General features: G+C 43.1%; 2 protein-coding genes across 4 annotated transcripts; both read right to left on the bottom strand.

Moving 5' to 3' along the window:
• Positions 1 to 12: 12 nt before the first annotated feature.
• On the bottom strand, positions 13 to 5,452 carry plp1b (proteolipid protein 1b). 2 transcript variants are annotated; one of them, XM_062407060.1, is made up of 7 exons: positions 5,318 to 5,452; positions 3,196 to 3,382; positions 2,941 to 3,097; positions 2,166 to 2,343; positions 1,821 to 1,894; positions 1,529 to 1,594; positions 13 to 839 (listed from the first exon to the last, which is right to left on the bottom strand). In XM_062407060.1, the coding sequence occupies exons 1-7, from the start codon at positions 5,319 to 5,321 to the stop codon at positions 768 to 770; spliced, it is 738 nt and encodes a 245-aa protein (XP_062263044.1). In that variant the 5' UTR covers positions 5,322 to 5,452; the 3' UTR covers positions 13 to 767. The 2 variants fall into 2 exon arrangements, with proteins under 2 accessions (XP_062263044.1, XP_062263043.1); XM_062407059.1 differs by lacking the exon at positions 5,318 to 5,452 and adding an exon at positions 3,770 to 3,986.
• A 4,103-nt stretch (positions 5,453 to 9,555) lies between these two features.
• nlgn3b (neuroligin 3b) lies at positions 9,556 to 24,833 on the bottom strand. 2 transcript variants are annotated; one of them, XM_062407041.1, is made up of 7 exons: positions 24,640 to 24,833; positions 20,998 to 21,670; positions 18,761 to 18,820; positions 17,718 to 17,867; positions 16,695 to 16,880; positions 13,726 to 14,515; positions 9,556 to 11,683 (listed from the first exon to the last, which is right to left on the bottom strand). In XM_062407041.1, exons 2-7 carry the CDS (start codon positions 21,476 to 21,478, stop codon positions 10,891 to 10,893), a joined length of 2,460 nt encoding a protein of 819 aa, XP_062263025.1. In that variant the 5' UTR covers positions 21,479 to 21,670; positions 24,640 to 24,833; the 3' UTR covers positions 9,556 to 10,890. The 2 variants fall into 2 exon arrangements, with proteins under 2 accessions (XP_062263025.1, XP_062263026.1); XM_062407042.1 differs by lacking the exon at positions 18,761 to 18,820.
• Positions 24,834 to 27,538: the final 2,705 nt, after the last annotated feature.

The raw sequence follows: 27,538 nt of genomic DNA, 5'->3' as shown, positions 1-27,538 counted from the left end.
ACTGCTTAATGCTTTAGATTTGAAATTGTTTATTCAGCCTTAATTTCAAAAATTGAGCACACTCAGACAACACTCAGAAGAAGGGCTACACGTCAAACACTTGGAGGCTAGTTATCGAAGCGTCAATACCTCAGTGGCATAAAAACAGCTTATTTCAAGCAGTAACTGAAAAACCTCAGAGAAATGGATACACATGTGCAACATCACCTCAGCAGTGGTATTTAAACAAAGCAAAAATGCATTAAAATTGCATGTTTTGTAAGTGACACAAAGAGGAAGATAGGAGAGAACATATGTACATTCAGCTATACTTGCTTTAGTACACACATAATACACAAGGTGGTGATAATGAGGCTATGGAAAAACCCCATTCAAGGCCCATGTACGCATCAGTAAACACTGGATGGTGTGTTAGGATTTTTCCAGATGAGCTGTCATTACTCTTAATTATTCATAAAATATCATACAATCACAATCCGACAACAGCATCTGCACCAGTGAAGCCTCATGAAAAAAAGAATAAAGCTGCAAAAGGAAAGTGAACAACAAATCGAAGAGAATCATCTGAGATGAGGATTCGCTGCTGGGGGGTGAATTATCTTCATCTCTCCGTCTGTTGTTCATACAAAACACTGTTGCTGTTATCGGACAGGCCTGACAGAAATACAAGCAGGGGATTCCAGGTTTTGGAGGTCTACGGTAAGAAAGGTGTTGACTGTCCATCTCGTAGCCAGGAGATGGGGTTGACTGGGAGGAAGATGTCGGGGTTAGCGGACACCTTTTCTGCCCAGAAACCGCAAGACGGCGTAGTTGTAGGTGGTGGCAAACAGATACACAAACTGTGAGACAATGATGTGGAGGATGGAAGAAAAGACAAAATCAGGTGTGCACATAACTGTTTGGAAAATGTAAAACAGCATGGACAAGCATACAGGTAACATTCAATTGGCTCATCAAGGTTACTTCATCCAAATTACAAAATATATATTTACCCAGTGGGTTTTAGCCCTACAGCACTTTTCATTTGGAGTTGTCCAGATTTCTTGATAAATATCCGATGCCACTACAGTTTATTTGCGAGACTCAATCCAAAATGAATTTGACAGTCAGCTCAATTATTTCAGACAAGGTCTTCAGTGTGAATAGTGTTTTAAGGAACTACTCTCCATTTGAGAGTAGTTATACTAAAACTGTTCACATCAAGGCACTGAGGATCATGAGGGCTGACTGGGACACTTTAGTTTTTTGAAGAGAGATGCTGAGTCATGTGTCAACACTTTTTGAAGCACCGTAAATGTCATTCACTTCCATTGTTTTTATTGAATGGCTGCCAAAACCTCAGAGAGAGATACTGTGAGATTTGACCAAAACAAAGCTAAACACCATGAAATATCTATTTGTTATACTTAATATACAATCAATTGGCTCCATAGAAAATATAGATTTGATTTTATTGCTGGTATTACCTATAAAAACCTTATATATATATATAGAGATAACAAAAATGTTAGATCTAACAATTGCTCACCAGTGCTAAGAGAGTGACCCCAGCACCAGCAAATGCAGCAATGTACAAGTCATAGGTGACGTAGAACTGTAAGACATAAGAAACACAGGTCAGAGAATTGAACCAATCCCTATTCCATAATATAAAAATACTCACTACATACATTCATAGTTTGATGAATAATAAATGAAATATCTATGATTCATAATTTATAGTTGATTTTTCATTGGCTTCTGTGATTCTTCACACTGGTGTTAAATGAGAAATGAAATGCAGAACTGTGTAAAAGAGATTATTGGATTCCTCTACTCACTTCGCTGGTTTTGCAAATGGATGCCAAGGTCATTCCACAAGCTTTGCCTGGCATTGCATTCCAAGGAAGGAGACCTTAAATGAACACATGACGTAAGTGTTGTGTCTCTTATACTGGGGCTGAATCACAATGAGTTATGATGCATCTAAGTGCCAGATCTCACACAGCACATCAGGGGGGAACAGCAGTAACCAAAGATACAGGCATAGTTATCTTCATTATTTCATAACTGATTCAACACGCAGTTTTGCATCCGCTCCCTGATGGTTAATTCATCGCTCTCAGGGCCGACATTAACATTCTCATCAGGTGGAGCAGCGGTCAGTCATTATCAGAGCAACGCACCATACTGCCTGGCGTCCATGCAAATCCAGCCGTGCTGATTAATGCTGGGGGTTGTCTCGGCCAGGATGTTGATGTTGTGGCAGGTCTGCTCCATGTTGAACAGGAAGAAGACCGGGATGGCACTGAAGGCGAACACCGCCAGCCAGATGAAGGCCAAGATATACGTCACTATGATGAACTGTTGGGATAAGGGAGTACAGTACATAGGGTCAGAGAGATGTGGCTAGGAAAGCTCAGGTGATGAATGTGCTGTCGTTGAATCCGCTATCAACCATAACTCATGGTTCTGTGTGGAAATAACCGAAACAAATAACATTTGATTATGGTTAAGAGCGTAGACCCCAGCAATTTATCAATGACCGGTCATCACAGGGTACTCCCCACACCCCCCCTCTCCAGATAGCATACAGTGTGGGCCCCTTCAGGCAATGATGCAGCACTTCTGGCCTTCTGGTGGTCCGGACAAAATGGATATCAGCCTGCAGTGTCCTGCTTCTAAAACAGCAAATGTGGTCCAAATATCCGAAAACAAATTTGGGCCTATTTTTGGGAAACATGAGGTGCGCTTGTCAAGGTGTATTTGGTTAACATGGCCAAAATAGCACAAAAAACGATTTGGGCAACCTTTGTCACCTTCAGTTGATATACTGTATTGCGATGGCTTACTGCTGGCCGGACAACAGTATAGTATGACAGTGTGGGCCAGATCTGGGCCCAAACTATTTTGTTATGCGGGTTACTTACTCCTCCTCCTCCTCCTCCTCCTCTTTCTTACCGTCAGACTGAGGCAGCGTCCACAGTGGGTGCTCCTGAATTCACCAAAGGTCTGCTTGACAGCGCTCGTGGTGTAGAAGCCCTCAGCCAGCAGCAGGATACCAAAGAGGAAGAAAAATGATGCCAGGCCATAGATCACAAACTGGAAATATTTGATACTGAAAAAGTCACAGGGGGAAAAACAGTCAGTGAAATGAAACAACTCTTCTGAGGTCAAAAACAAAGATTTTAGAGAATTTAATGCAGCGTCACTCACAAGGACGCCATGATCTCATAGTCCTGAGGGTTGCGGGCGAAGTAAGTCTCAACAAGAACTGCGGTCTGGGCCAGCGCTTCGTGCCCGCAGCCACAAAATAATGCCATGCCAGCATAGCACAGCAAGGTGGCCACCAGGGACGGGTAGGGCACTGCCCCAATGCACCGGACACAGCAATCATAACAACCTGAGGGGGCATAATATATCAGCACACAGGCGGCACACACCGCACATATAACCACACAGCACATCTACGCCACAGTGGGGGAACTCGGTCACCCTGTCGGCGAACTATGGAAAAGGCCCCGCTCTGTCTGCAAATCCATGAGCATTCACCAAAACCCCACCAACAGGCAAGAAAGCAACAAAATAAAAAAATAAAAAATTAGACAGCAGCGAGAATCAAGAGTTCATGCAGCGATTCCCCAATGAAGCGTCCAAACAAAAGCAGCCACCACTGACTTCCCGACAAGCTCACGCGCTTCTCCCAGTGTAAGCTGCGCTGTTGAAGCAGGGAGCAAATATCCAGAGCGTTAATAAATGCATTGGCAGAAATGGGATAGAGGAAAAGCACCTAAGGCTTTGCAAAGCCAAGGCTGCCTGACCGGAAACATTTGTTGCTTTGGATCTTGTACTCCACAAGAAGAAAGATCCCAGTGCCAACCAGTGATGTACGGTCCTGCCTATGAGGTCTGTACCACTGTAACATAAGCCTCTCTGCACAATTTCATCCGTGTGTGGAAGCTGCTCTGCTCGTAGCGACACCTCACAGCTCGACCCCAACTGACTCTGGTCCAGCCCTCTTGCACCGGCGGTCACAGGCGTCACCGGGCGTGAGACGGTGGTGAAACTCTGGGCTCTGGCGCCCCGAAGAGAGAGCGTCTCTTTGTGGCTGCAGATACAATATCCTTTGTCTTTGCTTATGATTAGCGAGGAACAAAGGGCAGCGATGTTAAGCAAACAAAGACCTTAGTGCAACAATACACACACAGTAGTGTGAGGTGGCAGAGGGGGGTCACCGGGACCACCACAGCCAGTGACACCACTCAGGCCATCGTCCATCCACAGCTGGCTGAGACTGGTACCATGGCACTCAGCGTCAACGCCAACGGGGGCTGTGTTCAAGTGTTCTAAGAGTGGGCGGACGCATAGTGAACGAGAGGGCCAATTTGAATATCTTCACAACAACAACAACCCCACTCAAAATGATGTTGGTGCACTTTGTGAATTCCTTAAGTGCCGTGGGTGACTATCCACAGTGAATCTTTGCAATTTCACTAAAAAAGCTGGAGGGGAATAGAGGCCGTGAGTTAAAACAAACTGCCTGTAAAGTATAAATAGTAACAGCAGGAGGACTGCTACAGTCCCTTCAAAATGATTGTGCCTGCAGACGCCCACGCTTCAGCTGCAACAGTCATAAGATGGCAGAGCGAAACAGGCTCTATTCGAAGTCAGTGTAAAAAGAAAAAGGCATTAGTGCATTTAACAGCAGACGCAAGTGAATCCATCAACATTGCAAAAGGCGTTAAAAAAAACGATAGCGCACAAGTTGTTTGCAAGTGAGAAACAACTGTTAACACAAGTTGTTTGACTCCACAGTTCTCATGGAGAATTGCTAATTTATACCAGTGACACATGTGGGAGTTTCTGACCTCTTTCACACGAGTGGCCTGGCATGGCCCTGCATGGCATGATGAGCGAAACTGACCATCAATGTCGGCCACTGTCTAGTCTATGTTTACAAGGGGTCAGGGGAGGTGAGCCAGAGTTCTGTATTTGAAATGTAAATCATAAATAAATGTGATAATATATAAATAATAATAAACTACGTTATATAATAATAACAAAGGGGCAATGGGGGAATCAATCACTGTCAGCAATCCTTTCAATCAATATTAAATGACACATAATCCATATGGGGATATTGAAAAATTGTATAAATTCTAAATGGAAACACATGATAAATTTGCAGCGAATCTCGCCGACAGTGCACGAGGGCAACATGATGTCGAAGGACAGAGAGGACATATTAGAGGCAACATTAGTAAGTTATTGAAGTCCACATTTTTCAAATCACATTAATAATAGATGATCAGAGTTATTATGAATTCCTTGCACTCACCCATGTCCAGAAAGGAGTGCAGAGTTATTGAAGTTTCGCTGGGGTGGCTTTGCGACTGTGATATGAGGATATGAGAAGTTATTCCCCGCCACTCCTATATGAATCTGACTCCCGCTTTTGTCTCATCAACAATAGATAGACCACATCTCCCCGGGTCACATCTTAAAGTCACAAAGTCCCATTTCAGCTGCCAGTCATTATTTATGGAGCCTGAGGACTGGGTACAGAGAGTGGATCACAAATTCCCTATTTAATGTAGTTTAGCTGCTCTGACCAATACTTGTGGATACTTTTGATTAAGCTCAGATATATGGGTAGTAATATGCATGCAAAAAGGCATACAGTATATCAGCCATGGAGTATATTAATTCAGGTTCTACATAATTTTCACCCCATATGTCCATACAAAGTCTATTTTTATTTTATTTAAATTTTTTAACTTAAAAAAAACACAATGCAAATGAAATTCCTATCTAGTGATTTCCCCAAATTTTCTGTACATGGTTTATAATCTGTTGTGGGCATTCATTTTTAGGGTGCATGGCGTTTCATTAACATTGAATAGTTTATCATCAGCATGCATGTGCTGTCTGTCTGCACACACATGCTACACATCATGACACAGTAAACATCCCAGAGCAGCATAAAAACACACACACACACAGATAAGATAAGAGGTGTGCGTAAAAAAAAAGGGCAAAATAAATCGAAACGCCGGTGACTGACATTGATGAAGTTGAGTAACAAGGGTGACATTGACAACCAGGTCCAGCTGCTTCTCTCCTTCCCTCCCTCCCTCATGTTTGACCCAGTTGATGTCAAAGCTTGGGCTCAGTACAAAGGAGCCAGTGTGGAGCAGAAGAAAACACTTTTTAGGGGGAAAAACCCTCATCCTATTTTTGCTTTTCCATTTTACCCCAAACAGCTGGACATAACTCAAAAGAACATATATGTTAATATATTAGTCATTTTTGCCTAAGTGCATTTATTTTGGGAGCAACAGACACTTTGAGTGACTCATCAGAAATTGACGGTAAATTTAAAAAATAGCCTTGTAGACTGGTCAGTTGTTTGCTCTTAGTTTCTAGTCTTAATCCCATTTCCTCTTAAAAACCCTGAGCAACATCGGATTAAACAATTAATCTGTAGAAGGGATTAATAGCACAGCGGTGAGTGAAGTGGAAATATGCTTTTGAAATCTCTGAGAATCCATTAGCATATGTAGTGTGTGTGCGTATGGGTGTGTGTGTGTGTATCTGTTTGTGCAAGTGTGTTTCTATGTGGAGAAGGTCGGGTTCCTTAATTAACCTCTGTACTGTAAATAAATATGTATCCCGGTCGCCAGCTTTACTTGTGAGATGTAAATAAGAAGGGCGGTGTGGCCTTGTGGTTAGAGTGGTGGTTCTCCAACAAGAAGGTTGCCGGTTCAAACCTCACTCTCTCCCATCTGCATGCCAAAGTGTCCTTGGCAAGATACTGAACCCCTAAATGGCCCCTCATGAATGTTGAGTGTACTAAATGTAAGTCGCTTTGGACAAAAGCGTCAGCTAAATGACATGTAATGTTGACTAATCAAAGGACAGGCATTAGGAAGGAGGTCGAGGTAGTGGCATTAAAAGAGGATTTGTGAATAAACGATATTCCTCAGAACCGGATGCAGACTGTGGTCAGGGATGTGAGCGGCACATATTATGACTTGCCTAGCAGTCATTATTTAATGATGTTGAACAAACACAGTACTCTACAAGCTTTCATCTAAGTTGCGTGGATGCATGATCAGATAGAAAATGGCACCTATAGGGTTTAAATCAGTGCACAATACGTGGCTGTGTGCAGTATGTGGAGTAGCCCAGTGATCTATCTGTGAGTCGTTTTGATAACTGTTTGCTGTGAGGTCACTGCACATGCAAATATTTATGCACTAAATGCGGTGATATGCATGTGTTGATTCAAGGGGGGAGGAAGCCCCTGCAAAAATATTTGCACCATCTCTCCATCCCTGTTATGGTAATGTGTTATCTCGTCACAAAAATGAACAAACAGGCATCAAACAAACAAACAAACAAAACGACCAGTGGGAGGACAAACACGTGTCAGGCTCACAATTAATTCAACGCCAATGAATTCCCGCGGTGAGTGCGTTAAGTATTTGTTTTACTGCATGATTTAGTTAGGACGGCCTGAGCACTTCTTCGACCGGGTGTTTACTTGCTTTTTGATTGTCTCTCATGATAATCTCAGACTCTTGTTGGCTGCTTGTTTGAAACCACGGGGGTCTGCTACCAGCAGCTAATGGGTTTTAAAGATAACCCCCCCCCCCCCCCCCCGGAAATTCTGCAGGAAGAGCAGAACAGTAGAGGAGCAACAAGGATAGATGAAACATGAAAGATAAACCCAATGAGGTTTGGAGAGTCAAATCATTTTCACAACATTAAGTAGAGGTTCAGGAGCAGGTCGTCCACACTAGTGGTTCGATCCCAGGCTCTTAAAATCTGTATTTTAAAGTTTCCTTAAGCAAGACACTGAACCTAACATTTCCCTTGATGTTATGAATGGCATGTATGGATGCATTATATGAATGTGTGCACGAGTGGGTGAATGTGACTTGTACTGTAGAGATGGGTAAAGAGCTTTGAGTGAAGGAGTTGATAACCATGGGAAAGTTTTTAAGAAATACAATCCATTTAGAATAGTCCATTCACAGTGAATTGACCAACCGCATTACTTCATCAATGTCTCATGTCTTCATTGGTGTATGTCTCTATCCAATAACGACCCTAACACAATTTATGTAGGGTCTTGGGAATGAAAATGGACATTGTTTTACCCTGGATCATAGTGGACAATGCAACTAGGACATCTCACAGTATCCCCACAAGGCTACTAGCAATCAAGAATTACTTCTTTGAACATTTCTTGTTGTGTGCCACTGACAAAAAGCAGCACACTTACAAACATGCCAAACTGAAATAGGACTGACGTTGCTGACGTTGCCAGGGGAAGTAGTTTAAAAGTAGAAAGCTTCACAGAGATGTGGAAAAATGCACGGCCTCTCTCTGATGTGTCTTTTTTCTCACGCAGCTCTACCAAACACGAGCCGGTGGGTATAACGCTGCCTCGGATGCCATTGCTTCTTCACATAGTTGCTCCCTAAAGTCAGCTGCTGAAATCGCACAGGTTGTGAAAGTTGTCAAGCTGTGATTGTTCAGGGAACAACGTGTACTCTGTCAGGTCTTATAACAGAGACACAATAACGACCTCGTCTCAAAGACATTGTGTAGTTTGAACGTGGCACAGCAAGGCTGTGTCAATGTGACAACTAAAAAATGTAGTGTAAGAATAAAATCTAAGAAAATCGTCAAATATTCTGACACACAGCAGTATTACTATTAGACTGCAGGTCATACCAGACCGAGCTGCAGAGGTAAAACCCTCAAGTTAATGGAATAAAACAAGGTTACATGCAAGTTACTTTTGAACTCATATTTGTCAATGATATAAGGTATAATTGATTTGGCTTCTTTGACTCTGACCTAAACTAACCCCGACCAATTTTTTATTTTTAACCAAAAAATTTACCCAACTACATTCTGTTCATGGAGAGTGGCCTCCTATACCGATTCGTTGCTGGACTCACAATGGATGCATCAAAATTCATGCAGATCATGTATTTTTTATGTAAATGTCACTCCAGGTGGACATTCGGTTGTGTCGTACCAGATTCGAGCTGTTAGAGATGAGGAGCGGGCTACAGAGGCCCAGTGAGCTCAATTCTCTGTAACTCCACATCCTATTTAGTCTCAAAATTCACATACATGCAAGGGAGTATTTCAGATTTCCAGGTTTGAGAGCATGACTTATTATTTCACAATCAGATTTTGTGACGCTTTCACTCTGCGCTTGCGCTCAAATATACCCTTCTTCTCTTCTACTTGGCTCCCACTGTGCACAGAAGCAGCTCTCCGAATTCTCCTCTGCTCTCTTTTGTGTAGCAAGTCTATCCAAAATCATCAACCAATATATGCCAGGTTTAGTGCTCACCTGAACGTGAAATTGGTAACTGCTGCTCTCAAACTGAAAGACCATGCACACTCTCAAATAAAGATAGAAAATAAACCCATGAAGACCTAACTGATTTATCAAATTTTGCGCATTTTCCTCTGAAGCCACAGAATCTTTATAGCAAACACATGAAGTCGTATTCGCCAACACATTATAGACACTTATCACACCGGCATTATCCATATAAAATGCAATCAAATCCATCTTTCTGACTCGGCTTTAGTCTGAAAAAGATCTTTTAATAGTGGTCTCATTTAGATTAAACAACATTATGATAGGTTCAAAGAAATCAAATCTCAAAGCTTGTTGTCCATCATGTCCATTCGGTAAAGGATTGACCCCTGAATATATCTTGGTATGCAAGGGGTCCAAAACACAATCTTTAAAGTTTCATGAAACTCACTTTTTAAATGTGAATACTTGAGTTGGTATACATACAGTTACAATGTTATTACAGTTATCTCTCTGAAGACCTTACAGTATTCATAAACAACAAATAAAATGTTGTTCTAAGTTTATTCTGTACAAACAAGCCAAGCCAAAAGAACCATGAGCTGGTTAGAGTAGGAAAACACATTTAAAGCGATTCTCTTTTTATAGTGAAGCATTAGATATAGTTCTGCAATGTTGAAAAGAAAAAGTCATGGACACGTGTAACAAAAGTATAGGTAGGATACTCAAATGGACTACAATAGATTACACAACACTACATATGAAAACCTGAATGGTAAATTTCAAACAATGCCTAATTTACATTTTTTTCAGCACACCCCTCGGCCCCACACGCATACACACATTCACACACACACACACATGCACGCAGTCACACACACACACAGGTGATATATTTTTGCACCACCAGAGAGAAATACTCTGGGTGAACTGGATTTTTTTTTTACCACATGTGCGACCAGTAAAATCTAAATCCATTATTATGAATTCCCAGTAATTTCTAGTGTGAGCGAGTTACAAGGCATTTGAAAGTAATTACATAAAAATACATTTTCATAATAAGCAATGTACCATGAGAAATATGTATAAAATAGCTCGATAATAGTCATAATAATAATAATAATAATAATAACAATAATACCGCTTTTTTTGGCTTTTCCCCAGATCTCATCTCTGTCCACCACAAGTTGTAATTGTCACTTTGTTCCTCGAGATCAAAATAGATATCACAGAGTAAGAAAAAGCTTCCCATACAAATCCAACTGTATAAACATTATACTAAGTTCTTGCTATGTAAAGTTCCAAAAAAGCCAACGTGGAAAATGAAATGCACTTTTTTTTTCTTTTTGACTGCCTTTTTAAAATGAGTACTATAAAATGACTCTGCAGTTAGACTTCCTATCATGAGAGAGCGAAGGCAGGATGCTGGCGCTTTTACATCGTTGGAAAAGACAGAACGAACATATTCAATCCTATTTGACCTACACACCCTAAATACAGCTTTACATTTCCACGTTTTACGTATGTCGCTTCGTTTCCCATCTCCGTCTCCTGCCAGGTTAAACCCGGGTGGTGGAGTGGGTGCTGGGCAGGCCGGCAGAGCTGTAACCGGCCGGGAAGGTGCTGTACGGACTCATGTTGGAGAGGCCCATCAGGGAGTTGGGGATCATGGTGATGTTGTTTGGGGTCATCAGAGGGATGTCATCAGGGGAGCGGTGCTGGGTGAGCGAGTAGTCCATGCTGGGCGAAACGTGGAGAGGATTGTGAAGGGCCTCGCACTGGTTCCTTAACGACAGGGTCTCGTCCACAGTGTTGGTGTGGCCCACGTTGTTGCCTTTGCCGTCACGCTGGGGACTGGGCTGCTGGGACGTGTCCTGCCGACTGCGTTTATCCTTGCGGTAGTAGAGAGCTGCGAAGGCCAGGACGTTGAGGAAGAGCAGGGACGCCCCTACAGCGATGGTGACGCTGAGCTCCGTGGAGTAATCTCTCGGGTTGGGCATGATCAGAGGGCCCATCTCCCTCCCGCCGTCGCCTTCACTGTGGGAAGTGGAGACAGGCGGACGTCCAGTGCTGCCGGACCTCTTGCCATTGGACTGGGTAGGATCCAGCGGGGTGACCTTGGTGGTGGTGGATGAGTAATGGAACATGTCGTGGAGGTTGTAGAGGTGAGGTACCAGGTGTTTCCAGAAGGCCACCTTGGTGGCACGGTAGTGATCACGGATACGCGGCTTTAGGCCAATGTGCAAGTACAGTTGATCGTAGGGGTCGTACTTTGACCAGGCCACCTCCTCGAAGCGGTTGGCCTTGGTGTGGATGAACTTGGTGTCCTGTGGCACCGGCTTGTTAGGATCCCTGTGGACACATCATAGAAAACAACTCTGTTAGAAGAAATCTTAGAAGAGTCCTGATAACTTGTTTTTCAGCTAAATCATATATTGCCATGATGGGATCTTTGAAGCTATTGATGAAGACATGTTCTTGTCCAAATTAAATGATATGGTTTTGCCATATAATAAAGTATTTTGTTATCAGAAAATGTCCATTTAGCCACATTTTTTAGCCATAGCATTTCTAATACTTCTGGAAATGTCACCAATATAAGGAGGACAACACAGTGTGTAATATCATCATCTCTCCTCAAGGGCTCAGCATTCCTTCATTCCTACACACTGACACAACAGCCTACAGTGGCCTGCGCTCTGCTTCCTCCTGCCGAGAGGATCGCCACGTACAGAGTCAATCAGTTCAATATGGAGGCAGCAGCAGAGTCCTCCACCGAAGAGAGACGCATGTATGATTCAGTTATCATCAAAAAACACGCCACATATCTCTGTTGCTGTGTTACAAATTGTAAAGAAAACTGTCAGGAGAGCTGCAGAGTTTGACCCAGTTGCACTTTGAACAGCACTGAGTCAGTGATGGTGTGATATCCGGTCAACATCCGATCGGAGCTTGTCTTGAATATTAAACTCTCGTTCGCTGAAATCTTATTCTGTGTCTCTGTTCAACCAAAATAAGCTAGTAGGAAAGAAATATTCCCAGTGAGCAGTGGCGTCTCTAGGATTGTTATAAACCAGGATCCATAAAGGGGCCACAATTTACAAAGAGGGGCCAAGTACATGTTTAACATCCATGAACAACCCCTGATTCAGTAACGTGCACATTTCAGTCATTACCTGTTTACTGTTGGCTCTAAAGCTTTGATCTATATTTGGAAAATTGTTCTTTGTTTAAGCACTTTGTGTTAGAAAATTAAATAAATTATAAATATTTTTCTTAGACTACTGACAAGACCGGGCCACTTCAGTTGTGCCAGGACCAGTGTCCAGTGCCCCCCTGGCCCCATCCCTGGATCCGCCCCTGCCAGTTAGAGTTTATTTCTCACAATCTTAAATCTATACACTACCTTCAATAAAGACACTATGATTTGGTACCATATGTGAATATTGTGCGTGACAAGCAGTGATATGTACTGTGCATGATTTATGTCTGCACTGATTATCTTTACCAACCCCACTTGAAATCACAGCTGACGTTGAAGTTGTACGAAGTTTATGAAGTCCATCTTAACTGCCTCTTTAACATAACCTTTTTGTTTAACAGCGAGGAACTGCTTTAAACATTTATGTGAATGAAGCTGTAAAGACTTTACAGATCCATCACCCTCTGGAGGTTGGCCCCGCGTGATGAGATCTTGCCACATGCAGAGATTTCACAGAGGCTTAACACAACACTGAAGATCTAAAGAAGAGACAACTTGGCATTTCAAGAGAAAACAGCTTTTCATTAGATGGTCTGTTCAGAATTGTGTGAACTCTGCAGTTTTCTCAGCTAATGTGACGACACACTGGAGCATAACCAGATTTTCTTAAGCATCCGGTTTTAAGAATTGAAGTATGGTTGTACAGATTTGTACACCTTTACACATTCAGCAAATATGGTGTCATCTTATCAGTTACAGCAGGGGGTAGCACACATAACCTACAGGTAACCTACATGTCAATCCACAGACTTTTGATGTTTGTTAAGGAATTCATGTTAATTGGTAAAAAACTGAGGCATCCCTTTTCATGCGTGAGCCCGAGTGAACTAACAAAGGAGGAAAGATAAAGCTCGAAGACATGGAAGTGGGATTTCAGACTGCGCCTAATTAGGAGACACTACTTAAGGATGAATCCTGCAGTCTTTTAATCAGGGTGATAAAGGAAGGGTAAATGTAGACAGGAGTTTAGAATCTCAACACAAATCAGGTCTGCACAAGCAAGTCCACTTAAGTTACGCACTGGACATTCCTCAGGCGAGAATGCAAAACGTGCTGCCGGATAAGAGTCTACCTATGTAACTATAATCAGCGTGTTCCTGTTAACGAGAACTCTGGATTTGCTGCTACTCACCCACTCTTGGCAAAGTTGGTCCAGTAAGTCATAACCACAGCGCTGAGCATGATGTCGTTCCTGGAGAAGTTGCAGGGGAACAGGTCAGTCGGGCCCACCATGGGGATGCCAAAAACGTAAGGCACCTCGTCTCCGTGCGCTGAGTCTGACCACACAGGCTTCATGAGGCTCTGGCAGTGGTGGTAGAAGGCGTAGAAGTACGTAGGCGAGCCATAGCGGGCGTGCAGGTCGGCCGTCACCACTGAGGGCTCCACCCACTGGTGGTCAGTGAAGAGAGCCACCAGGGTCTTCCTCCTGGTCTCCGGGTTGTCCTTGTCAGCCCAGTCTGTGTACATGAATTTAATGGTCTCCCTCAGCGTGTCCTTTCCTTCTGGGTAGCCGTACAAACTGTCCACAAAGTCTGACACGGCAAAGTCAAAGTCGCTGCCCGACACGCCGTCCTCCATGTCCATCACGTTCTCCACAAAGCGCAGGCCTTCCCCCTGGTTGACCCCCAGCATTATATCGTAGTTGAGGAACTCGCCCTGCTCCATCAGGATCTCGGGGTCGTCCGGGATGACGTCTCCATCGATGACCGGGCCGAAAGCCACGCGGTATCGCGCAGGCTGGATGTCTTGCTCCACCAGCTCCTTGGCACTCTTCTTCTGCAGGCAGGAGACCATGTCCACGGTGTCCAGCACGTTGCAGCCAACCCTCTCGGCCAGCATGCGAGTGTACTTGACCGGCTGGTAGTTGACGGCCCAGCTGGACAGGGCTGAACCGCTCTGGATGATGGCTCTGTGGAACAAACCTTGGAATACGACATTCAGAACAAGAAGACAGACGGACAAAGGCCCAGAAAATTGTGGTTACAATTAAGCTCACCAAATGAATGTCGTTAAGAGCATTCTGGACTGCGTCACAGCAAATTATTCCCCTAACTGCTGTTAAAAGTAAAATGTAAGCCACATAGAGGATACTGGAGGATACTGAAATAAAGAAACACAATAAGTGAACAGGCCAGATAGTTAAATAAAAGCTGCTGGTAGAGGAAATTAAAACTAATTGGATGTTATGCTTGCGATTGTTCTTATAATGATGTAAAAAAGCAACAAAAAATATCCTTTTCCCAGTTGATCCTCTCATTTGTTTGATGTGGTGTCATTGCTATGCAGATGAGAGTGAATTAATGATCACTTGTGTCAGTGCAGAGGTGCAGAGGCAGGTTTCCCTACACCAGCTACTGACAGGTGTACAGTAATTGTGGAATCATTAAAACTGTGTGTCTAACGGCTTACACGTAACACTGCTGATGTGAAGTGTGCGGTGGAGGGGGGCTGTGCAGGGAACTGGATATACGCAGTAACCCCAATCCTTCAGTGTTGATACAGTCAACATGCCGCTCGCTTGGATTCTGTTTATACGCAGTGTGTCACCTCTGTCCCTAGGGATTTTTCTATCCGAACCAGAAACGTGATATGTATCAACTCAATAATACTCTGCTGAGGTTAAGGCCTTCCAGTCGCTGGGTAAAATAAAAAAAAGTGGAAAGGACAATGTCACTTTCTCCCTCCTTTGCTGTCATTTATTTCATTTATTTTTAGGGCAGCAGCAGCTATAGCTATTTACTTCAAAGACAGCTGAAGATCTTTGTGCATTCGCTTCAGCCCGGGCTGGAGCATCAAATACAAACCTCACAATGGACCCTTACTGCAGCCTCACTGGCATTGATAAACACACAGGATTTCTGCCCTTCTTGTGGTTTATAGGAGGACCAGGGCAGTAATACCACAAAGAGGTTCGGTTCTTAGTGGGCCACCACTATTGAAATACACACCTCCGATTCTCTCAGCACTCAGCAAATTGTATTTCTATTTTTCAGAGGGTGTCAGTCACTACTGGATATTGTATCCTGAATATAATAAAGCAGGATATGCTTTCATTTGTTTATTTGTCTGTTTGATGGTTAGCACGATTAGGCGAAATCTTCTTGATGGATTATCACAAACCTTAGTGGAAGGTTGGAGTATGGATAAGGGAAAAACCCTTAAAATGTTGGTGCGGCTCTGGATCAGGGGGCAGATTCTGCCATTTATTTTCACTTTCTTTGACTTTGAAAGATTTTTCAACATTTCAATGATTTCTCAGAGAATAATTTAGAATATTGATAGAAGATATATCTGGCATATTCAGAGAACTGATATGCATGAGTGTGGGTAAATTGGAGCATAAGGGGCAGTTCGGCCTTGGTGTGGTACGTGCTCTACTGAGCGCCATTCTAGTTTCTATATTTTTTCAAAAATTAACACATTATACATATTAAAATACAAAATATATTTTAAGAATTTCTTTCTGGTCCTGCTTCATCCTCATAGCAACCTAGCTATGGTTCGAAAATATGTGACACCAAAACTTAATCATTACATTTACATGTCATTTAGCTGACGCTTATATCCAAAGCGACTTACATATTTAGAACACTCAGCATTTATGAGGGGCCATTTAGGGGTTCAGTATCTTGCCAAGGACACTTAGGCATTCAGATGGGATAGAGTGGGATTCGAACCGGCAACCTTCTTGTTGCAGAGCACCCGCTCTATCCCCTAGGCCACGCTCTCCCCTATTAATCAACGGTAACGGTTCAAACTGATAGAGACAGGTGAGTGTGATGACATGCTGAAAACTTTATAATGCCAGTGGGCTTCTTTAAGAGCTTCACATTTTAAGAGGCAAAGCTTTTAGGCTGATTAGACTGAGTACAGGGGAACAAAAGCAATCACTTACTAAACGAGTACTCCTTTTACCCTATTTCCATATCATAACACTTCATCTCCTTAGAGCTGCGCCCGTAACACAGAACAAAACTCCAAATGAACGATTAAAACTAATAAATATTAATGCTAATGTGGGTGATGACATTGCTGTGCATTAAGTCGCATTAATTATGCGTGTCAAAGATAACATAAATGCTAAATAGAAGTTGTTTTTACCCTCTGAGTGGTGGGACAATGTCAGCAGACTGACGCAGGATGCACCGATCCCTGATCCAAACACTGTGATGCGGCCGGGGTCTCCTCCGAAGTAACCAATGTTCTTACTGATCCAGCGGAGAGCTTGAATCTGGTCCAGGAGCCCGTAGTTTCCCTTTGCTGCCTGGTCACCCGTGCTGAGGAAGCCTGAGGTACACAGAGAGCTAGTTCATAAAGAGAGATCGACAGTATATTCCATAGCTTTGATCTAAAAGTTAGAGCCCAGCAGGGTATCTGAAAGAACTGACACCGTTTCCCCTCAGGTGCAAATATGCCTCTCCCACATTGTCTCTGCTAATTTAGTCGACTCCTTGTAATAGCCTCAACGCCGGAGAGGCCCCCTCAGGAAGTGATCAGCGCTCTGCTCATCAAATCTGCTCTTCTCCTCCCCTGGCAAAAAGTAACTTCATCACATTCAGCATACTTTCCTAAATAAATCTTCCACTTTACCATTTCTTTAAATGAATCTGATAAAACCGCACAGAGGTCAGAGGCTCTCAGAAGTGATGCTGTTCCTTATTGCCTTGTCTACTCCAATCTACAAAACACACCATTTTGAATGTTAAACACACAGTGACCTTGGGAATGCTGCAGACCTCCATACTGCATTTAAATCATGTTTCTTTCAAAAATGGAAAGACTGATAATGTTGCACAGATTAGATAAATCCATGTAAGGAGAGATAGATTGAGTTTTCACAGCATGCACGCAGCAAGGACAAGTCAGGATGAGTATTCACGCAATTGTTTTGTCTGAGGACAACATTTTATGCATATAAAGCTTTTGTACCAATATATCAGTTACACTTTCTCATGCTTGTTCACATATTTATGTCATTCATCTACTTCTGCTTGTGGGTTAATAAGAGCAGCACGAGAGGAAATTACTTACCAATATGACCGTTTATTCTCCCATATTAAACACAGCCAAATACCCTATATCAAACACCATTAAAGGTAACCACACAGAGATGCTTGTAATCACCTAATATTCCAATTCTGTAGTTGAGCGTGACGACGACAACATTCCCATAACTGGCCAGTACGCTGCCGTCCATCATGTTCCCAGTGCCCTCCATATAGGAGCCTCCGTGGATGTAGACCATCACAGGTCGCGCTTCGGAGTCCCTTATATCTGCAATGTCAACACACACACACACCACACACACACACACAGAAACACACTGAGCAAACAACTGCAGAGGCAACAGTAATGAAAGGGAGAATTAATGAAGCACAGTGACTAAAAGTTTATATCCCAGGGATCCTAGGTGGGAGGTATGGGTAAAGACTGCTCAGAGAAGATGCTTAAAAGCAGTGGTTGGCCTGTGGTTTGGAGGCTGTGATGACATTCAGAAAATGCATGATAAATACACTCTCGACAAGGGAATGAAATTGTCAATTATAATGACCTTCAACACGTTAACCGTGTACGTAAAGCACTGAACTTAATAGAGAGAGAGATAAAAGCCTGTTTATCTGAATCGTCGTTTGATCTGAAAAGGGCCAAATTTGACATTTCAACTTATGATACGAGATAAGATAATCTTTATTAGTCCCACCATGGGGAAATATGCACGCACAAGCATACAAAAAAAACTTTCATATGTGTAGGCTTGAACTGAAAACTAACTCGAGCTGTTGCATAACCCTAGAATAGGAATTGCAGATTTTCTTCAACAGAAATAAAAAATCAATGTTTCTGGTTTTCAGACCAATTGGTTACAGAGAATAATGACTGGCTTTTACAGGGACTGTAAGACAGATAAGTAGATAATGCAATCTCTGGATCAATGTGCAGAGCAGCGCAGATGTAGCCCTTATTGAGAGCGTTGCACCAGAGCTCAGTTCAGGACATGATGTGCAGAAAAAGCAGATGTATAACATTTTCCTTATTCCCCCTAAAATAAGACTCCCCCCCATGGTTCTTCAGGAAAGTAAAAACTATAAGGACTAAAAGATGTTCATCCCCCACATTCAAACTAAAAAAAATCCATGCAGCAAGACTTTGAGCTCTTAAAAAAATACCTTCGGATATATGAGTCTCAGCATGTGAGAAAGCCGCCCCCTTTTTCTTGTGTTGGCTCCCTGGGATTCACATAAGGAGAAAAAAAGATGAAGAATTGAAAAATTGCAGGGTTGACTGTGCTTCTTATCTAATGTACAGTCCAATCACACTGGCAGAATCAGGAGAAAAGGGATCCATAAATTATAGGAAAAAATAAATTTCTCCCATTAACATGCAGATTTGCACTTTTCCCTCTGCAAGATGTAGATGACAATATGTAAAATCTTTAGATATGTATGACACAGTTGCACACAATTGTATGATAAGTAAGATCTGTAGTTCTGCTTGATGCAAGGAACCAAGGTCATGTTCTGTGTTAATTATTTTTGCTAAATGGTATTATGCAAATTAACTATAGGGCTAAACGATATGCAAAACATTCGAATTGCAATTATTTTGACAGATATTGAGTTGATACGACACATGATTTTAGCAGGAATGGTCATTTTTGCTCCATGATGTAATTTATATTGCAGGGGTCTGTACCAAACAAGCACGTTCCTTAATGTCTGTGTCGAATATGAATTGTAGGCTTTGGCATTACAATGATAATGTTATGTTTTAAAACATTGACAATTGTATCAATTAATTGCAGAAAACCCTTCTTGGACGTATTTAAATGTTCTAAATGCATCCTTTAATGTACACATACACATGCATAAATATGTTGTGCTGCTGTGTTTGAATGGTTTATTATCAGCTGTCTCAGTTTCGTTTCAGGCAATACATATTTCTTGGTTCAATTTTCTTCTCTGTTCAAGTGTGTATTTTTACACGCTGTCATGTAAACCACTGCAGGGTAGATATTGAAGATATAGATTATATGGTTAATAAATTCATAATTAATAAGCTCCGACTCGAGGGGAGCATCAAACCACAAAAATAATTATTAAATGGGGGTCGTTTCTGAAACACAAAGTGACCACTGGTAATAAGCAACAGTGAAAACAGCAAAGGTTTCACATCAGTGAAACTTAACGAATGAAGCCACATAATGCCGGAGGTGCATTTAAATAAACAATGACAAAGTCTAAAGAAATACAAATAAATGTTAGGAACCAATTGGTTGAGTTAGGTCCTTTGAGGTATGAATACAAATGTGAAATTTAATTAACCTGTGTGTGTGTGTGTGTGTGTGTGTGTGTGTGTGTGTGTGTGTGTGTGTGTGCGTTTGTGTGCCAGGTGACAAGGGCCTTTGGGCAGCACTCAGACTGGGGGCTTTTTATAAAACGTGGGCTGCACCATTTTGGACAGCTACCTCTCAAGCAGGCTGTTTATCCGTTGTTGCTACGCTACCGTAGAAAAAAAGAGCCACACACCACAGCGGCGCGTTACATACACAAGCAGAACCCGGTTCTACTGTGAATGCTAAACGCTCTGTATCACACTGAATGCCAGAGAGGTATGGCAGCGTATTCTCGGGAGCCCTGTTCAATTGGTGCGCTGAAGTAACCTGCATTAGAGAAATCTGTTTTGCCAACAGCAGATTTAGAGAAGATACAGCACTACTGTGTGATAACATTGTTCTGCTAATCTACAGACCCAGAGCAGACTCACACAAACACGCCTGCTGCTTCATTTCACAGACGAGATGGATGCAAAAAAGAAAATGAGAAGGATTTAAGCCGGCAATAGACAGTTGACTTCTCACTAATTGGCCCCCAGCAGAGACACGGGCGACACAGAGCAGTGATCCGCAAGAAAGTAACATTTTTAACAAACATTTTAAAGGTGGCACTTACTAGATCTCCTACGTAATCCTTCATGGTTACCTTCGATGCCCCGAGGTGACAGCCCAATGTGCTGGGATCATCATTTTACAAGCTGTTAAATTGATTGCTTGGTTTAGGTGGACCAATACTAGAACAACACCTTAGCTCAGCAATATCTTACTGGATGGCTATTAGTGAGAAGACAAGAAACATGTTTATTTACACCTCTCTGACTTTCAGTGGCAAGGACAGTGTCTTCATTTGCCACGATATGACTTATCAATGGGAACATGGTTGCTACTTCAAATGGAATATGATGAACACAACATGTGAGTCCCGTGATGATGTTTGCTTTGGATGGTAAATCAGCCTCTGGTGGCAGCAATGACAAGAGCAGTGGACACACGCATGCAATAGAAGACGTTCACAGGGCAATATCATGGACATGGAAAGTCATTGCCGTCTGGTTTACCACGCCAACTCACCATCCTCTGTCGGAGCGTAGATGTTTAGATACAAACAGTCCTCGCTCTGATCCTGAATGTATGTGGCCACTGTGTCCAGGTTATAGGTGAACCAGATGGGCATCATGATCTCTGGCACGGTGTTGTGGATGTTCTGAGGGCACACAGGCATGAAGTGGGTGGCGTTCTTGATACCTGACCAAGAGGAGGGCTGCTCTGGCGGCATGAAGCGCTTCTCACCCACGGGTGGAGCGGCATAGGGGACGCCCAGGTACTGGTCGACGGGCCTGAGCACCTCGCTGGGCACGGGCACCCGGAGGCCCCGCAGCTTCCCGAACTGGGTGGTGACCGTCGGGTAGAATTTCTGGCTTGTCGCCTTGGTGAATGACCAGCAGGAGCATAATATCCACCAGAGAAGAGCACAGTGGGTGATGGTTACAGTCCCTTGCTGGTGTGGCAGGTGTGCAGGCAACAGATGGTCTCTAAATGTAGCCAGCCACATGGTCTGGGCAAGACAGTGCCCTTTGCACAACACAAACGCACACTGTGTTGTCTGGTCAGTCCGGCTGCACTGACCCCGTCAGTGCACAGACATCACTCACAGCCTTTAACTCTGATGCTTATCAAATCCAAATACACGTCAGCCAGGTATGGACCACCTCCACTTCCACTTTTCATTTCAGTGCACACAGATCTGAAAGAAACAGAATATGGTCATCAAAGAAACATAAAACTATTGACTAAGGATTAATTTACAAAACATTATCTGTATCTTGGGGCTTAGAAAACAAATTTTTAAATCAGCTTAATACCAGTATGCTGGATCCACTGGAACTCTTTAAAGCTAATAACCTTTCGGGACAAAGTGCTGGCATGAAAGAGTAAATTAATGCTTTTACATCTACAAATCACTGGATATCTGTGTATCAGTGGAGGAGGAGGAGGAGGCGATGGGTGGAATCTGGAAAGAAACCCATCTCCTGTGATGTTGGAGTGATGCTGCGAAAGCGTCTCAGGATAAACAGTGTTAAGCGTCCCTTCTCTTATGTAAAAGCAACAAAGTGAACAGCGGAGATAAACCTTTAAGATGCATTCAAGAGCGATTAAAAATACACACTTGGTGGGAACGACATTTCTGATGTGTGTGATACTCTTCTGTGTCTCACATCCGAGCAACACTGTCAGCAACACACTCGAAGGGGTATAATGGAAGTGTTGAACATCCCCAGACCAAACATGTCTGGCGGGACCACACTATAGCACCGAGCCCTCCCCATAAAGCAGAGTAATTGTAGGTTAACTGAACGACTAGGGACAGACTTATAGGCAACAACAGACCATTTGAGTTCAGTATCAAGAGGAAAAGGATCTTTTAATGGAAGCCATGACTGAGTCCCCAATTCTCTGATTTCCTAGTGGAAGAATTCCCCTTTCCCTCCCCTTTACATGCACACAAATAAATAAGAACCCAGCTACAGTCACCATAGGTTCTCCGACAACTTCATTAGTCAACAGCAGAATACGCCTTTAATTAGATTAGCAAATTATAAAACATAAGCCCAGAGAGAGAGCAAACTGTATCGTGCATCTTCCAATTAACACCTTAATCCAAACTGCATCACGTCTCACTCCTCTTAGTCCAGGACAGCAGTGTAGGTTTAATATGCTCAGCACAAGGTTCACACTGACTCGTCGGTGAACAAAGCAAAAACAAGCTTGTTAACCTAATCAGATTTATCGATGGCTATACCCCCGAGCGTTGTGAGACACCGCAGCCACGACATCTCTCTTTCCATCCGATGAGGCTATCTGTTGAGACGGGAGACGATACCTGCCTGCGAGTGTGAGAAACTAATTAACCGCAGACATGGCTGGTGCATTGGCTTTCCTCCTCTCTCTATGCAACGTTTCAGGTAAAACAGCAGGAGAGGTAAACACAAATAAAGGCGGCTCCTGCTATGTTTCACATTACCTGTTATGGACGTCATCAGTTTGTCAATTTTCCAGCCAAATCAGACAGATAATACCGTCAGAAAAGTAGCATCACAGAGGTTTATTTGAGAAATATTGTACATCTCTGCCCAAGGCCAGCGTTGTCAGTATTAATTAACTCAACAAAAAAAATGAAAGATGTGTTCCATCTCCATCTGTTATATGACAATGATGTACAACACCCATGACAATAAAAATGGAAAAAGACAGACAACCTAATTTTATTTTGAATTTCTTTTCGTGGAGTGGGGCAGATCCTCGGGTCCTGAATTGACACTGATGATACATCACTCGGATTCCATTTGAGGGCAAAACTGCCATCACCAGTCAGACTAGGTTAGTTGTCTCTGGATTTAGAAGCAGCCCTGGCAGTGAAAAAAAAAAAAAGAAAAAGAAAAAAGAAGCTGCTGTAGATCAAAGCGTTGATATGAATTCTTAAAATGAGCGGCACTTCCTTTTAAATTACACATGGATTGACGATATTAGCATCAATGCATCACCTCATTAGCATACTTGTGCTATTTTGACATCAACTCAAACATGTAATTCAATTTACTGGAGCGGGGCTGAGGAAGATTCTCAATGGCTGTCTCTGATATACAGTTTTTCATTCTCTTTTACTTATTCTGCTGCAGACAGTCGAGGCAGCCGAACACTGCTGGCCTGCAGAGTATTCTTTTTCCAACTAATGGTCTGTGATGGGACAGACGTGGATAAAAGCTTTATGGCTCGCACCAAATGGGCCATGCGATAAAACCGAGCCATCAGTCAGGCAAGTTTGATACACTGCGAGTTCTTGGGGGGGAATCATGGGTAAGATTTCCTTTTTTGCCAATTGAGTGAGGGATATGTCCAAGAGCGCAGATGCCTCGAAGCTTTAACATTTAACACAGGACAACTCTGCACCATGTAAAATGTTCTCACGCCTGATGGTGGTCTGCTGGGTTTTCCCTGCATGCGCCCTAATACTTTAATTCCCACTGGACTGGCTTGATCCCACTTAGAGACCTATTAGAATGATTGCTGTAATCACTCCCACCATTACTATCTCTACACCTACACCATTGACAGGCACACAATTCAACACCAATTCAGTAGTAATAAAAATCTCTAGGACAACAGTATTGATCAGGCTCTGGTATAGCCCGGGGGCCCCACGACATGAAAGCATTGGATTGAGAGAGGGGGGGAGCCTCAGACACACTGGGCTCCCGATGCCCTTGTAATTCGACTGGTGGCGGAACAAACACGTTTTTTTTGTCCCCCTCCACAAACCTCCCCCCGCCCCAAATATGTCCCCTTATGATTTAGCATTGCAATGAAGGGGGGTTGATGCATGGAAAAGGTGCAGGTAGTGCACTCCACACAATGACCAGTGCTTTGGAAATGAGTGCAAGGATACAGAGACACAGCCCAGATAGCATCGACACACTGCTATAGTGTGTGTGTGTGTGTGTGTGTATGTGTGGGTGAGGGGGGGGGGGGGGGGACGCTATAATATTGGATAAAAATAGGGGGTAAATACATACGGGCAAACAGATGCACAAACAGGATAAATCCCCTAGCAGAGCAAAACGCATGCAATAAGACAGGGGGGGGAAATGAATCAGTGATCGGTGAGAACGCAAAGATTCTTCCCACGGATCATAATCAAAATCATCATTCACTCACCTGCTTTTACAGAAGACTCTGACACGCGCTCCATGTCGAGATTTCCTCCATCGCGTGCCGTGCCGTTCCAGTGCGTCTCGTTACAAAGACACCGTCTCTCTCTCTCTCTCTGTCTCTCTCTCGCTCGCTCTCTCTCTGTGGCTGTGTGGCTGTGTGTGTGTGTGTGTGTGTGTGTGTGTGTGTGAAATGCCCCCCCCCCTCCCGGTGTCGCTATCAAACGCACGGATCTTTTACTCTTTATCTGCCGCTTTGCACGCTCCGTGTGCTTTGCGCATTCACGACGCCAAGGTCAGGAGCGCCAGCGGTTTTCATGGAGCGCCCACCACAGAGATCTCTCTGCGCGGCGCCCACTGCCAGTGCGTTACTAGGCAACCGCCGGGATACGCCAGTGTATTAGATTCAGCCTCCAACACACCTTCCACATCCCAATTTAGAACCATTAACTAACCACCTTTACCTTGGACGGCACACAAACACACACACACGCACACACACACACGAGTTTACATCTAAGCGCTCCGGATGAAGCCGCCCCTTCCATTGGCCACATAAACAAGTGGCCATTCAAGAAGCGTGCACATGCACCACGGGCCTACGTGCAAGAGAAGATGTGCAAATGATATCTTACTGCGATAATAAGCCTGTTAGCAAATTCTGACAACCATGATAAAATGGTGTTTGATAAGAAAAGGCCAGAGAAATTGCACAGCATCACCCAATTTGTGTCCATCATTTGGTTTGTAAAGCCTTTTTAAATTTGACTCATAATTAAGCTTCCAGATTTTGCAAATCAAATATTAAAACCCCTGCAATGACAGCCCATGGCACACAAAGCCCATGGCAAGTCACATTTGTGTAAATAGCAACAGAATCTGAGCAAAAATTGCTTATAAAATGATAAAAACAATAATGGATGAAAACAGTAGGGATATATGTAGATAAGAATATGAATAATTAGAACGCAAATCCACTGGAAGAGGAAGATCCACTAAAAGCCACACGACAGAAAAGTAAATGAGATTATCAACAGAATCATAACGATGAATAAAGCTGAATTAAAAGTGACAAGGTGGGATTTTAAATTAGTTTCAAAATGATTGATAGCAGGGTAAGACCTAATCTTAAACTGTTGACACGTCTGAGTTGACAGGACAAGACCATCGCGAGCTTTGTAGAAAAACAGTAGTACTTCATATATTTCTTTTTACTTTAGCTTAGAAGTGCAAGTCTTTTGAGTTCGAGACTGGACGGGCAACGCTGTGAGCACGTGGCAGGAAATGAATCCAGGACAAATAAATGATAGTCGCCTCTTTTTGAAATAATCTAATACAACTAACAAATCAATGGATATACGTGTTTATCCCAACCATTCTCCATTTCAAGATTTCCAATGATTCAGCTGCCGCACTGCTTGCTAAATATGTTATTTAAAGTAAATTAAAAATATAAACACCATACTGGAGTTTACTTTAATCATACATCATAAATCCACAAATTTATACAGTATAAGGCAATATCCATGCAGACAGTTGCTGACGAAGCAACATTTTTTTCGCACATATGCTTTTTTTTTTTTTTATGCCCACTGGCCATATCTGCGGTGCTGTGCTTATTGTGCACATAGGCCTGTAAAGCAGAGGGAACGTCTTTGCAGGGCGGTCCGAGAGATACTGCCCATTGGTGTCTGTTTCAAGCAGGGTGGCCAACACAAGACAATCTTGTTACAGACAGCAAGACTTTTTGTATTTCTGTGTGCTACTCGGGCAGATACTTTGTTTTTCAGATGCAGTTATAGGCCCTCTTACCTTTCTGTTGATCTATTACAGGTCATCTGTGGCTGTATTGGATGGTATGGCTCCATAAATACTTAAGTGGACAGTTTTTATGGAGTGGACCAGTATTACTCTTGTGGGGTGTGTACGGGAAGACATTTTAATCAAAGACACAATTTCCAGTCCAGATATTTGCATCATGAACAGTTTCTCAACATTAAACTTTGAATCTGCTTGATTAGGGACAAAGAAAAAAAAAAGCTACTGCTACAACAGGCGTGCCAGGATATCCATTGTCCTTTTCATTTTCTCTCATAATGAAAAGATTCCCATTTAGGGTTGAACTGACATGAGTTGATGTCAGCAATTGTACTCCGAGGACTGTTGCCATGGTGCCACAGGCCTCAAAAGAAAAAAATGTATGTCAATCTGTCAGGCACCATATATTTACTTTCAGCATCTTTACAGTTTTCTGCCAGTGATGAATCTTCAAACATCCCACCGTCTCCCAAGGGCCTTCCTGGCAATGCACCATGAACCTTAACCTGCTCTGATGAGTCCACGTGTGGACTGATATTTTCTTTATTGAGCTGAGCCTCACTTGAGCCCAACAGTTGCAGGCCTGGGCCACCACACACTCTCTGACAAGTTCCTCCGCAGGCATTTCTCAATGGCCTTTGCTGCGGGGGGCGGGGCCTAATGTTGGGAAGACTTTGATAAAACCACTGAGCCTCTGTCCTTGCAGAAATTCAAGAAAACTGTCAGAGAGGTCAAAGAGGAGATGAGGTCATGCCTGAGCTGTTTTGAGCAGGGCAGGGGTATGGAGATAATCACCGTCACTCACTCTAATCAGTGGTGGAAGGAGAACTTAAAAAACGTACAATTGGCCTCTGTGATTGCGAGCAAGTGTGAAAGATTAAGACTGCAGTGACAGGTGAAAGCCGGATGTCTGGGCTCACCTCCATGGACTGGGTAAAGACCTCAGATGTTTAAACGGTGCTCGGGTAGAGCCGATTCCCTAAAACTGAAAAGTACCAGGGATGTGTAGGACATTTGAGAAGGATTCGTCCCATGCGGAGCTATTTGTGGCACATCCAATTGGAAGGAGCCCTCTGGGGGCAACACAA

This window comes from Platichthys flesus, chromosome 15 (assembly GCF_949316205.1).
Source record: "Platichthys flesus chromosome 15, fPlaFle2.1, whole genome shotgun sequence".
NCBI lineage: Eukaryota > Metazoa > Chordata > Actinopteri > Pleuronectiformes > Pleuronectidae > Platichthys > Platichthys flesus.
This window is presented reverse-complemented; position numbering and strand designations above follow the sequence as displayed.

Coding starts and splice junctions, on each gene's coding strand:
- nlgn3b (XM_062407041.1), bottom strand. CDS start 21,478: ATGTGGCTGGCTACATTTAGAGACCATCTGTTGCCTGCACACCTGCCA. Junction 17,868..18,760: donor TGAGACTCATATATCCGAAG/GTATTTTTTTAA, acceptor TTGACATTGCAG/ATATAAGGGACTCCGAAGCG. Junction 11,684..13,725: donor ACCAACTTTGCCAAGAGTGG/GTGAGTAGCAGC, acceptor ATGTGTCCACAG/GGATCCTAACAAGCCGGTGC.
- plp1b (XM_062407059.1), bottom strand. CDS start 3,809: ATGTTTCCGGTCAGGCAGCCTTGGCTTTGCAAAGCCTTAG. Junction 3,383..3,769: donor TTGGCTTTGCAAAGCCTTAG/GTGCTTTTCCTC, acceptor ATGCCCCCTCAG/GTTGTTATGATTGCTGTGTC. Junction 1,895..2,165: donor CATGGACGCCAGGCAGTATG/GTGCGTTGCTCT, acceptor TGTTCATTTAAG/GTCTCCTTCCTTGGAATGCA.